Below are 14014 nucleotides of genomic sequence, written 5' to 3'. Positions count from 1 at the left end.
ATACTACACAGGACCAGTAATAATGCAGCACACACAAGTCAGTATTCATACAAAACAAGGTGTAGGAGACTGTTTTTCATAAATTAACTCCATTTCCTCGGTGAGAAAATAGAAATAGTGTGTAGCTGTTTGACATCTATGCCGTGCGAGTGTGCGTGTGTAAGCAATCGGGGCAGCTCAAAAGTGTCAGTGTTCCTCGAGAGTTCTCCTGCTCTAACATGTTAGCGGGATGCTCTGTTTGGCCACAAAGCAAAGTCTGTTTCGGCAGCACTATTTTAGGAACAGCTGGAGGTTTTTTTTCATCCAGGTAAAAGCCCTATAAATAGCCTTTACGCCACAGGAAAATCTGAAGCGCTACGGATAAAAACACCTAAAACAAGAAATTAAAACAGAAACTCTGAAGCACACTTGTGTGAACTGGATGACTCCTTCTGCTGGAAAAGTTCTCCCTTACTATATTAGCTACACCTGAATCACAGGTTGAAAATTTCCATAAATTATACATAAATCAATCATTGATGATGAATTCTCAAATCTGATTGGCCGGAAGGCGCGGATTAATTTTCTATAGCAGCACCTCTGACAATAATTCTAGCTGTAATTCAAATCACATGCTCATCTTAAATGTTCTTGTTCTGAGACGTTATCATTTCTATATTAAACAGCTAATTCACTGAGACTTTTCTATAAGGAGATATTATTTAATATTTATGGAAGGAGTCTCCAGTTCCAGTGCTTTGTAACAGTTAGCAGAGATGTCCACAAGCGCCAGCAACCAGCGGTTTTCTCCACCTACACAGACCGTCTGCGCCAGCTACTCAATCCCGGAAGAAGGGGGGGGGCGCAGGGTAGAGCCCTGCACTCCCGCGGAAGTCCCGCGGGACCCGCCGCAAAGCAGTGCGGCGCGGGACAAATTTTGAAAGCTCATTGCGGGCGGGACCGGAAGTGCACATATACGGGCGCGAGCAGGAGCGGGAGTGCACATATGCGGCACGGGCGGGAGCAGTGATAAGCTGCAGTCCCGCTAACTAAAAACGTGTTTGAAATAAAATTTATAAATCATTAATTTATGTCTATCATATATAATTTGTGCTGGATATTTTATTTGGCATTAATAAAAACATTTTAAGATGCCTAAATTTGCAGAGAGAGTCAGATTGCCAGATTGAGTGAGGAATGGCATCTTAAATTTGCCATTGATCACCCTAACGGGAAATCCTTTGATCACTCTAATGACTCGCCGTTCACACCCAGCTAGCAAGAGAACCATGAGTGAAGTGATTTACTGCTTGAGTTAGTCTACAACTCTAATCAGAGAGACAGGTTACACAGTGATGGTAGGCTTGACTCAATGCTATCCCAGAAATCCTTCCTGTAATATGCAAATTTGGCTGTCCAATCAGAGGCGGCCAAATTTGCCTATTACAGGAAGGATTTCTGGGATAGCATTGAGTCAAGCCTACCGTCACTGTGTAACCTGTCTCTCTGATTAGAGTTGTTCACTCATGGTTCTCTTGCTAGCTCTGCTTTGCAATTAAAAAAAAAAAAAAAAAAAACTTTGGTACAAAGCAAGACCATTCACTTTTTTATGCTGATCAGAGAATTACAATGGTTTCTCATGTGACAAAAATGTGCGATTCGCTATTAAATATTTTAATCACTTGACAGCACTAATTATTATTATTAGAGACACTACATGCTGAATTCAGAAACAAGGTAAATAATAACAAACGTGAACATGAGCTGTGGATATTTATGCTCAAATCCACTCAAAGTAGGGGGCGGGGTACCATCACGCTGTGTCAAAACAAGAACTTTCCTGAGAAATAACGCGAACGTCTGCATCATGCGGGATTTGCGGGCGGGAGCGGGACAAAATATGGCAGGCGCGGGCGGGAGCAGGACTGAAAATCATAATTCTTTGTGGGCGCGGGCGGGAGCGGGACTGAAAATCATAATTCTTTGCGGGCGCGAGTGGGACTGCACAATGCGGGCGCGGGCGGGAGCGGGACTGAAAAACCCGACCCGCGCAGACCTCTAGCGCAGGGCGCGACCCACACCCTTGCCTTTCAATGTTCAAGCAATTTAGATAGTCTCCGCTGCCCATAATTTATTGCAAATCCAATTATTTCACCACGAAATTGCCTTTAATTTGGGTACAGCATGACCGAAAACAATGCCATATTTGTTGATCGATTCTTGCGCTCTGACTGGCTGAGCCGGACCACATCGTAGTAGACGATGGTAAAGATGCACTTGGTTGTTGCAGATGATTTTACTTAGTTTTCACAAAATACTTTACAAATATAATGTAAATTTACACATGCATCAAATAAGCTCATCACGTAGTTATGTTACAGAGCCAGGCAGCGTACTACAGAGGGTAACTAAGAAAGCCAAGCACACACACATCTGGAGAGAAATTTCATACATATGTTGCAAGTATTTTACAGGGAAACAGTAATTTATTAGCTGAGAATGCATTAAAGTAAATTTCAAAATTTTCAGAGGGGCAGGCGCATGCGCCCAAACCCAGAAGTTTTCAGGACTTTCCAGGTTCTCAGTAACAGGACAAGCTGCATTTCTTACTGTATGACTATGCAAAGATCACTGTAAACAGCCAATCAATCTATTATGTAAAGCTATTTACATATTTAAATTTAAAAAGGTACATCCCCAAAGTTGGCCTGTTTTATTCTGTAGGGTTTTCATACCATGTTAAAACAGGGTTAAAAATAAGAACCAAGGCATTTTTTTAATAATTCAAAAAAAAAATCTTTGCAAAAATTTCTCAGGAAAACTATAAAATAAGAAAGAAAATATACATAATGTCTCGTTTAAAGAGAGAGAGAAAAAAAAGGATATAATTTATAATACTGTGTCAGTAAATCTGAACTAACATGAGGAACAGTGTTGCCTGCTTGTGCAAGGATGTTATGCTGCATTATGAAACTCAGACCTTTATCTACCATCATCTCTCAGAAATTATAGTAACCCTAATACGTAGAAAGCCTCGAAGCTTCCCCTTATGAACAATTTGAGAAGGCTACCTACAGAGATAATGAATATGACCAGCAACCGAAGCGCTTAAAAAAAAGAAAAACAGGAACGTTTAGGTTTCCTCACCCTACTCCATCACAAACAAGCAAACAAACAAAACACAGAAGCAGCATTATCCATTTCTTTTGCAACACTGTGCTGTTGTGTTTAATTTTTTTTTTTTACTTTATATGGTGCCAATTCTTTTAAAAAACAACTAAATCAAGCATTTCATGAGTAATTTCAGCACAGCAGTGGATCATGTTGCACAAAGGCATCCTTGTGCACTGTAACGATGACGTCGTCGGTTTTACTGTCATCACTGTAACCGTTCCAGTCATCTCTCAAGTTAGTGGAAAATTAAGCAGAACCCCTAGTTCTGCTGGTTTGCGCCAGGTCTGGTCTTTTAACGTGCAGTGGAAAACTTCACGGTTACGTGTTTGTGACTTATACGAGGAATCATGCAGCCTGATTAAGCAAGAGAGTAACTCCGAATGAGCAGGAAACATGCAGTACCTGAGTCTTTAAACTTGGAAGAACTGGTGGATGTAAGATTCGCCTGCCTTCCAAAAGGGCTGGCCTGCAGCATGAGAAGGAAACGGAGAGGGTGTGCAAGAGGGAAGAAAGACAAAACGGGAGAGAAACGAGATTATTTTTTCATGGTTTAGAGAGTACAGTGAGTAGATGGTGCTTCCCCAGAGGAGTTCCTCATTCTCTAAGTAACCTCAAATGCAAAATGGTACTTCATTATAATTCCTTACTGTGGACAGTGAAGCACATCTTGCGTTTCTGACGACCACGTTCAAGTTTCTATCATGTGAGGGTCAAAATATCAAAATGAAACAGCGTGTTTGGAGGTGCTGGAAAACCCTTCATATGTTCCAATTTTGAGATTTTCAGCTACAGCATTTATAACAAATTCTGACTGCAAGACACTGACTAAAAGCAACTGCTATATACACTGATATAATTTCTATTTAACATGTAATAATCGCAATATAAAAATAATAAATATAACCATAATTTTTTTTTTTTAAGTATCCACCCACATTCATTTTTGCAGCAGTTCTTCATTTATTTAACGTGATCTTTGCACAAAATCTAAACCAGACTCTAAAGCAATATAATCTGGGGAAATATACTAACATTTGTTTAAAACACTTAAATATTTTTGAAAAAAATAAGATTCAGCTATTTTCCATAATTGGGCCACAACATGAGCTGAAACATACGGTACAGAGGGTATGCACATGACCTCATCATATATGTGTAAGTCACTGCGGCGATGCCCACCGAGTGGCAAAAAGACTACTGGCAGCATTAGGGTGCGATTAACTCTCCAGATAGATTCAACAGGAAAATCCGAGCTCTCTTTTTACAGACTGCTGAAAGCTACAGAAATGAGAATCAAACAGATCGCCGCAATTCACAGAAACAAGAGGGAATCCAGGCACCAAAACATGGATTTGCAGTCGCCATTTTGTCTCATGTATGCTGTAGTTTTGGATAAAATCATACCTCAGGTTATATACACTATTGACTGTGCATCAATTAAATATTTAGCAGCTTTCATTTATAGGTCTGTGTAACTAAAGTTTTTCATCAGCATTTATTTAAAAACATCCATGATGACGAGCCTCGTCCTATACAAAGAAAGATGGGAAATGATTCTAGTATTAGAGAATTTACACAGCGAGCAAGACGTAGGCGTGAGTGAAACGTAAGTGAAGGTTTGCCAATTTACACGGTCTCCGTTTCTAAAGCGCAAGTTTTAAGATTCGAGAACACAACAGCAGGCTCGTGCCCCACAAAAAGTAAACAAAATGACGAACCTGGAATTTGTATTAAAGGCCAAAGTGGCGTAATCGCCAAGGTAACGGGATATAAACGGTTAAAAAAAAAAAAATCTTCATAGGACGCGAGATGAAAACCTGAAAAGACGTGTTGGGGATGCCTGTGCCACGGACATTTCAAGAGCAGCAAATAAGCCGTAAACATGCTCACAAAAGTTTGTAAGGATATTTTATTTCATGTTTCATGCCATCACAGTGTCATGGCATAAACAATGACACGGAAAGACATCGGTGTCACAAAGTAGCAGTTCCCGAGTCTTCGAACACAATGTTTTAATGGGGCAAAATAGGAGGCAGGTTTTTGTGTGTGTGTGTGTGTGTGTGTGTGTGTGTGTGTGTGTGTATTTCTATTATGTTTCATTTACATGATTTAAAAAACGGAACTGAAGCGTTTATTTTTAATAAATGCTCCTGTCATGATTTTGCGGATGCAATGCCTGCTTAACGCACTATCAGCCTAAACTGTTGCGTTGATTCCAATGAAATTTTATCTGTAGCAAAAGACAGACGTCAGACAGACAACTGAAGAAATGCCTCACAAATGGTTCTGGTGTAAATTAGCCTTTAACCAGCCAACGCAAACCCAGCTGTCCTTATAACAGGTACTCCATAAAGCAGGGGTGGGCAATTATTTTTTCCATGGGGCCACATGAGAAACAGAAAATTTTGTGGAGGGCCGGACCAAAAGGCTGAACTAAATTCTGCATAATATTAATTGTATTTCTTTATATAAAGCAATAAATAACATTGTTTTTACAAGCTGCTAAGACTGCTAAGAGTATGGAAAAAACGAGGTTGCCTTACAAAAAATGTCATTTATTCAATCAAATTTCCCAAAACAATGCTTAACAAAATGTGAACGTTTGTACCATTTTTTTTCAGTCACATTCACCCCAAAACACAATAAAGACATCACAATATTGGCTTTCTACTCCACATATCAAGCAAGATACATCATATTATAATAATGATGCCCACATTTGTAGTCTAATCACCTCATTTGGTGTTTTTTATTTGGTAATGCCGACTCAAATTGTAGTCTTTGAACACTGCGATCTGCTCTCCGCAAACTAAATACACGGCTTTATCTCTGACTTCAATACTTAGCAGTCAATGTTTTGTTGAAAGCCCTGCATTCGGCATCTACCTTTCGTCTTTTTGCGGACATTTTGGGGACTAAAGTCTTCTTGTGATCTGCTCGCAACAACGTTGATTCGGTGTAGGTATCAGATCTACAGACCGGCTCGGGCTCCGGCGCCTGCTAGTGACGTCACACTATGTGATTGGCTGGACCGTTTGAAGGATGATGTACAAGTTTGTGGTTGGTCTGGACAAATTACGGAAGTAGTTATTGCGGGATTAGGTTTTTTTTTTTGTAAGATTTTTTTGGGCTTTTTTTTCGTGGGCTTTCATGTCATGTTCATGTCGTGCGCATTGAGTTTTTGTTGAACACAACTTCAAAATAAAAGCAAATGCACAGTCAGTCCATGCATCAGGTAAAATTAGAAAATACGTTTATTTTGTAATTTCTAATTAACCTTACGCGGGCCGGTCAGAATGAACCAAAGGGCCAGATGTGGCCCGCGGGCCGTAAAATGCCCAGGTCTGCCATAAAGTAAGTTTAAACAGTTGGCCAGATAAAAAGTTTCTACAAAGTATGTTGAAGTTTTAAATTATTACCACCATGCTGATGGGTGGCTGAATCACATTCCCAGCCTTTATTCTCAATAACACTACGTTCAGACTGCAACCTGAAACGACCCATATCCGATTTGTTGTGAAATCCGATTTTTTTGTTAGGCCGTTCACATTACCAATTATATGAGACTTGTATGCGATCTCCAATATGAACGGAAAACGACCCAAAAGTGTCCCGCATGCGCAAATTGACACGTAATAAGCACATCTACGTAATACGTAAACAAAAAAAAAGCGCACTCTTCAAGTTTAATGATTTCTTTTTTTGTTTGTTTGTTTAATTATCTGGTTAGTGTTAAAGTGTGAGGTCTTGTGTGTGTTTTTGCTTCTGAACTGAAATGAAAACGTGTAGCCTGGTAACGAGGGTTGACTCCTAAATGTCTCTCTAATTTCTATACAAGTGCACTACATGTTACTAGGAAGTAATGGATTTTTAAACTCTATATAGTGCACTCGAGCTTCAGTAGGCAGTCATTTGGGATACGGCCGCTGTATTACCAAACTCTTAATTCAGGCTTAATAATTTGCACATATTTATTTCGTCATATTAATAAACTTTTTCTACATTTTTATAAATATTTATTTAGATTGTTTATAGCCAGCTGAATTCTGCAACTTCTCTCAGCGCTGGCTCAAGGTGCAGAAACACCAGTGCAGTTTGCTATGGAGATGAGGCGAGACCTGGCGATGTGGTTTTAGTGGCGGCGGCGGAACTCACACAATAATCTGATTAATGTGGGCAGCAGAGTAATGAGACCGAAGGTGTCAAATTACTGGAAATTTCCAGAACAATCTTATAATCTTGTAATACAGGATGGTTTAGTTATAAATCAGTTATAGAAACTGTTTTATTTAATCAGGCTAACAGATCAACATCCAGGTCCCTACCAAATCCACCATTAGCTTGATCAATTCTATAAAAAAGTCTATTTAAATTCTGAAAACTGTACAAAAGTTGCTGTTTTCCACCAAAGAGGCGGGATTAGCCAACGCAGAATAGTGACGTTTGTCTCTTGTTGATGACGTGTAGGTCGCATGAATGCGACCTGTCCGGTCAGACTGCAGTCGCATGTGAAAATATCGGATATGCATCGGATTTAGGACCACATATCCAAGCGGCCTGGGTCGCATGTGAAAAAATCGGATCTGTGTCGTTCAGATTGTCAATAACAAATCGGATACAGGTCGCATATGGGCAAAAAATCGGATATGGGTCGTTTCAGGGTGCAGTCTGAACGTAGTCTAAATTTCACACTTGAATCATTCTGCACGAATATTACCAAATTGTATCAGATACTTATAAATAGAAGACCACAAAGCTGTTACAATTCACAGTTGGAACTCTGTCTTAAAGCAATACTCTAACTTTTTCCTGTGTAAATTCTCTAACACTAGAACCATTCCCCCCCCCCTTGTTTGTAGAACACAAGGCTAGTCATGATGGATGTTTTTAATAAATGCTGATTAAAAACTTTAGTTACACAGACTATAAATGAAAAATGCTAAACATTTAATTGATGCGTTGTCAGTAGTGTATGTAATTTGACGTATGATTTTATCCAAAACTACAGCATACATGACAAAATGGCGACCACAAATTCATCGAGCGTTTAAATTTAGGCAATAGTCATATATATTAGGGCAGTTGTTGGGGCAGTCAATGGTCACTGTACAGTACTGCTCTAAAATAAATCCACAAGACAGCAGCTTTGGTAAGATACTATTGTATTGCTCTGTATTTTGTATTGTAGTTATTGCTCTGTAATGGATAGAATAATAAAAAAAAAAATTACATTTACTTACTGCTTCGTTTATTGACTAGCCTTAGGCATCCATAATAAGTGAATATTCAATACAAGGAAAAAACTGTTTACAAGGAAACAGTCTTGTCTGCAGTCATCACAATATATACAGAAGATGGATTAGATTAAAAAAAATAAATAAACCCCTCATCCTGGACTAATCCTTTAAAAACACACACACATACATGCACACAGCTCAGCGTAAATATGAGTACACCCCCTTTGAAAAGTAACATTTTAAACAATATCTCAATGAACACAATTTCCAAAATGTTGACAAGTTTAATATAACATCTGTTTAACTTATAACGTGAAAGTAAGGTTAATAATATAACTTAGATTACACATTTTTTTTTCCAGTTTTACTCAAATTAGGGTGGTGCAAAAATGAGGACACCCCACAACAAAAACTACTACATCTAGTACTTTGTATGGCCTCCATGAGTTTTAATGACAGCACCAAGTCTTCTAGGCATGGAATGAACAAGTTGGCGACATTTTGCAACATCAATCTTTTTCCATTCTTCAACAATGACCTCTTTTAGTGACTGGATGCTGGATGGAGAGTGATGCTCAACTTGTCTCTTCAGAATTCCCCAAAGAAAATAATTTCTTTCCACCACAAAGGTGAAGGCTACAAGAAGATCAGCAAAGTTTTACTTATCAGTCAGAATACTGTAGCAAAAGTGGTACAAAAATTTAAGAAAGATGGAACTGCAACCATCTCACAGAGACGTCCAGGTCGTCCACGGAAGTTAACACCTCGACAGGAGCGTCTTCTGATGAGGAGGGTTGAAGAAAATCGGCATGCTAGTTCACTGCAGTTATCTAAAGAAGTAGAAAGCCAAACTGGGCTGACTATTTCCCGTGACACAATACGGCGTACGCTGCAGAGGAATGGCATGCATGGATGCCATCCACGAAAGAAGCCTCTCCTAAAGCCCAGGCACAAAAAAGCCAGCTTAGAGTTTGCCAGGGCCCATGCTGACAAAGATGAAGACTACTGGGATTCTATACTTTGGAGTGATGAGACCAAGATAAATGTTTTTGGAACTGATGGCTTCAAAACTGTATGGCGTCGCAAAGGTGAGGAATACAAAGAAAAATGCATGGTGCCTACAGTGAAACATGGTGGTGGCAGTGTCCTTATGTGGGGCTGCATGAGTGCTGCTGGTGTCGGGGAGCTGCATTTCATTGATGGCATCATGAATTCACAGATGTATTGCTCTATACTGAAAGAGAAGATGCTACCATCACTCCGTGCCCTTGGTCGTCGTGCACTTTTCCAACATGACTAAACACACATCTAAGGCCACTGTTGGATTTCTGAAGAAGAACAGGGTGAAAGTGATTCAGTGGCCAAGTATGTCTCCTGATCTGAACCCAATCGAACACCTGTGGGGAATTCTGAAGAGACAAGTTGAGCATCACTCTCCATCCAGCATCCAGTCACTAAAAGAGGTCATTGTTGAAGAATGGAAAAAGATTGATGTTGCAAAATGTCGCCAACTTGTTCATTCCATGCCTAGAAGACTTGGTGCTGTCATTAAAAATCATGGAGGCCATACAAAGTACTAGATGTAGTCGTTTTTGTTGTGGGGTGTACTCATTTTTGTACCACCCTAATTTGAGTAAAACTGAAAAAAAAAAGTTATTATTAACCTTACTTTCACGTTACAAGTTAAACAGATGTTATATTAAACTTTGTCTCGTCAACATTTTGGAAATTGTTTGTGTTCATTGAGATATTGTTTAAAATGTTACTTTTCAAAGGGGGTGCACTTATTTACGCTGAGCACTGTCTAGACAGACAGACAGACTGCTGACTAATCTGTGTCCTCATTTATAAGAATTAAGCCTGATGAACTAAAGGTACAGCAAGTTTAAAATCACACATTATATATCTGTTGAAGATGCTTTCGTTTTATGTTAATTTACCCATCAGTAAACTGATCTGTCACAGCAGCAACCCACAACAGACCACTCCAAACCATGAACACACCCAACATACCCTTGAGCAGATAGACACTCACATTTAACAGGCTGGTGGGACTTTTAACCAAGCGATCCGAGCTGCTGAAGGAGTCTTTGAAAGGGTCGCTCTGTTTGAAGGGATCTCCTCCGAACGGGTCGGCTACAGTAGAAAAACAATCCTTAGATATACACAAGGTGTTTCAAAGCAATACAGACTCGCTCATCTTTTCAACAACAGCTGGAAAGCTGACATCCAAGTGTGTTAGATCAGAATCAAATAATTATTTTATTTATTTTACATAGCTGCAATTAACACAGATTGACTGTTTTAGTTCTGCCTGAAACTGCATTTGGATGATCAGCTTGTCCAAACACAGAAATGCAGATGCTAGCTAAGCAGAATATTGTGTGGACCACGTCTAAAACACTACGGGCATACTGTTAAAGGAAAATAATGAACAGATTGGCGTGATGTGATGTGATGTGATGTGACACACCTTGACTTACTGTTCTCAGCTCAAAGCCAATCACAGGTCATTCTAAACGAAAAGGTTTAACATATGATACATAATGGGCCATCGACAAAACAAGCTAGCTGCTTCACCAGCTGCTCTTCTTTCTCTCTCCAAGTTAAGATTTTTTTTTTATATAAAAGGGCAGCAGCTTGGAAAGCACAAACTCTAAGCATGTTGGACACTGGAGACTCCCTTCATAAATATTTCACAGTTATTCCACTAAATCGAGTCGTACATGAGCTGACAACTCCGCTATAAGCCATGTACGATCAAATCGAGTGGAATAATTGTTTTATTCTAGCCACGTTCACTGGTTTTTAAGAAACGGCTGCTTTTTTTCTGGCAAATTCGATAAAAACTTTATACAAAACATACGACAAAATCATTTCTGCTTAACGGACACGTGACAAATTGCATAAATGTCTCATCTCATCATCTCTAGCTGCTTTATCCTGTTCTACAGGGTCGCAGGCAAGCTGGAGCCTATCCCAGCTGACTACGGGCGAAAGGCGGGGTACACCCTGGACAAGTCGCCAGGTCATCACAGGGCTGACACATAGACACAGACAACCATTCACACTCACATTCACACCTACGGTCAATTTAGAGTCACCAGTTAACCTAACCTGCATGTCTTTGGACTGTGGGGGAAACCGGAGCACCCGGAGGAAACCCACGCGGACATGGGGAGAACATGCAAACTCCGCACAGAAAGGCCCTCGCCGGCCACGGGGCTCGAACCCGGACCTTCTTGCTGTGAGGCGACAGCGCTAACCACTACACCACCGTGCCGCCCTCTTACAGAAAATATAATGTTTATTTTTAGGCTTAAATTATAAGGAATGTCTGTTATACAACTGCTGCGAGTTAGCCGTTATTATATAAATGATAACGTATTAGAAGTGGCGCTTTAATATAACCCTGATCAAAAATAATCAAGACATTCTGATCAATCAGATTGGAGAGTTCAACAACGCTGTGATATAAATGCCTTTTAACACACACGAACCCAAAGTACACTCGTACTATTATGCATTTAAAACTTTAAAATAGTGCTTTCCATTATATCTGACTTACACGCACTCACACTGTAAGTAATAGGTTAAGTTACCCCTGTACATCACAGCACCTTTATTGAAGGGGTCATTTTTGAAGGGGTCCTCAGTCTGAAAGGGATCCACGCTGAAGTTCTGAGCAGCGTTGTTATTAAACATGGCCAGCCTCGACTTGAAGGAGGAGTCCTGCTGAAACAGACGCGCCATTCAGAGACGTTGTTTGCTCTCCTGCTCAGTGTGGGGGGAAAATATTATCATTGTAACCAGAAGGAGGACGGTTTCTACTGCGTCTCAAATGAAGCCCTCATCTACTCATTTCCTGCTCGGAAGAGAAGAGAGCTCATGAAGGTGACATCAGAGGAAGCGTACTTCCAGGGAAGCCAGTCTGACAGCGAGTGGCATGGATGTATGTACAAAGTGAGTTATGACAGGATGAGAAACACTTTTGGAGCTCTATTTTTGTGATCATGACTCCTACGCAAAGAGAAGGTATAAAATTAGCACGCTATATATTATAATGTTTTGGACTTGGATAGATTTCTATGCTGTTTACAATTCACTTATACAATACGTCATGGGTATGAGTAGCAGCATTGTAGGTTGCTTTAAGAAATTCTGTATTCACAATCACCCACGGTGGTGCTTGAAAGTTTGTGAACCCATTAGAGTTTTCTATATTTCTGCATAAATATGACCTAAAACATCATCAGATTTTCACACAAGTCCTAAAAGTAGATAAAGAGAACCCAGTTAAACAAATGAGACAAAAATATTATCCTTGGTCATTTATTTATTGAGGAAAATGATCCAATATTACATATCTGTGAGTGGCAAAAGTATGTGAACCTCTAGGATTAGCAGTTAATTTGAAGGTGAAATTAGAGTCAGATGTTTTCAATCAATGGGATGACAATCAGGTGTGAGTGGGCACCCTGTTTTATTTCAAGAACAGGGATCTATCAAAGTCTGATCTTCACAACACATGCTTGTGGAAGTGTATCATGGCACGAACAAAGGAGATTTCTGAGGACCTCAGAAAAAGTGTCGTTGATGCTCATCAGGCTGGAAAAGGTTACAAAACCATCTCTAAAGAGTTTGGACTCCACCAATCCACAGTCAGACAGATTGTGTACAAACGGAGGAAATTCAAGACCATTGTTACCCTCCCCAGGAGTGGTTAACCAACAAAGATCACTCCAAGAGCAAGGCGTGTAATAGTCGGCGAGGTCACAAAAGACCCCAGGGTAACTTCTAAGCAACTGAAGGCCTCTCTCATTATGGCTAATGTTAATGTTCATGAGTCCACCATCAGGAGAACACTGAACAACAATGGTGTGCATGGCAGGGTTACAAGGAGAAAGCCACTGCTCTCCAAAAAGAACATTGCTGCTCGTCTGCAGTTTACTAAAGATCACGTGGACAAGCCAGAAGGCTATTGGAAAAATTTTTGTGGACGGATGAGACCAAAATAGAACTTTTTGGTTTAAATGAGAAGCGTTATGTTTGGAGAAAGGAAAACACTGCATTCCAGCATAAGAACCTTATCCCATCTGTGAAACATGGTGGTGGTAGTATCATGGTTTGGGCCTGTTTTGCTGCATCTGGGCCAGGACGGCTTGTCCTCATTGATGGAACAATGAATTCTGAATTATACCAGCAAATTCTAAAGGAAAATGTCAGGGCATCTGTCCATGAACTGAATCTCAAGAGAAGGTGGGTCATGCAGCAAGACAACGACCCTAAGCACACAAGTCGTTCTACCAAAGAATGGTTAAAGAAGAATAAAGTTAATGTTTTGGAATGGCCAAGTCAAAGTCCTGACCTTCATCCAATCGAAATGTTGTGGAAGGACCTGAAGCGAGCAGTTCATGTGAGGAAACCCACCAACATCCCAGAGTTGAAGCTGTTCTGTACGGAGGAACGGGCTAAAATTCCTCTAAGCCGGTGTGCAGGACTGATCAACAGTTACCGCAAACGTTTAGTTGCAGTTATTGCTGCACAAGGGGGTCACACCAGATACTGAAAGCAAAGGTTCACATACTTTTGCCGCTCACAGATATATAATATTGGATCATTTT

At 40.1% G+C, this 14014-nt stretch overlaps 1 protein-coding gene across 6 annotated transcripts in view; it reads right to left on the bottom strand.

Annotated features, from left to right (window-relative positions):
• The window catches only part of eps15l1b (epidermal growth factor receptor pathway substrate 15-like 1b), a 69992-nt gene that overhangs the window by 15420 nt on the left and 40558 nt on the right, over positions 1–14014 (bottom strand). For 5 of the 6 annotated variants that reach the window (XM_060906313.1, XM_060906317.1, XM_060906316.1 and 2 more), the window contains 3 exons: positions 12011–12125; positions 10426–10526; positions 3556–3619 (listed from right to left, as the gene is read on the bottom strand). In XM_060906313.1, coding sequence (XP_060762296.1) covers positions 3556–3619; positions 10426–10526; positions 12011–12125 — 280 coding nt within the window. The remainder of the gene's footprint in view (positions 1–3555; positions 3620–10425; positions 10527–12010; positions 12126–14014) is intronic. The other variant, XM_060906314.1, reaches the window with a different exon arrangement.

This window comes from Neoarius graeffei, chromosome 23, assembly GCF_027579695.1.
Source record: "Neoarius graeffei isolate fNeoGra1 chromosome 23, fNeoGra1.pri, whole genome shotgun sequence".
NCBI lineage: Eukaryota > Metazoa > Chordata > Actinopteri > Siluriformes > Ariidae > Neoarius > Neoarius graeffei.
This window is presented reverse-complemented; position numbering and strand designations above follow the sequence as displayed.